Source organism: Myotis davidii, unplaced genomic scaffold (assembly GCF_000327345.1).
Source record: "Myotis davidii unplaced genomic scaffold, ASM32734v1 scaffold69, whole genome shotgun sequence".
NCBI classification, from domain to species: Eukaryota; Metazoa; Chordata; class Mammalia; order Chiroptera; family Vespertilionidae; genus Myotis; species Myotis davidii.
The window spans coordinates 265,659-265,866 of record NW_006300363.1 but is presented as its reverse complement, the minus strand read 5'-3'; the positions used below and the strand labels follow the sequence as shown (position 1 = coordinate 265,866).

Here is a 208-nt window from a genome sequence, read left to right as displayed (position 1 = left end):
GCGGCCCTCGGAGGCCAGCATCGCCCCTCCCGCCGCCCCCGCCTACCTGTCGGCCAGCTCCAGCACCTCGTGCACGCTGCCCGTGCTGACACGGATGCGCCCGGTGTACATGTATTCGATAACGGCTTCCACCGTGTCGGGCTCCGGCCCGGGCTCGGAGCTCCACTTGCGCATCTCCACCCGGCCGGAGCGGGACTCGGAGAACTGG

The 208-nt window shown here is 71.2% G+C and overlaps 1 protein-coding gene across 1 annotated transcript in view; it reads right to left on the bottom strand.

Moving 5' to 3' along the window:
* Window positions 1–208, bottom strand: part of KLHL11 (kelch like family member 11) — a 9,149-nt gene that overhangs the window by 8,564 nt on the left and 377 nt on the right. Inside the window, exon 2 of the mRNA XM_006776736.2 lies at window positions 47–204. Within this exon, the coding sequence (XP_006776799.1) occupies window positions 47–204 (158 nt within the window). The remainder of the gene's footprint in view (window positions 1–46; window positions 205–208) is intronic.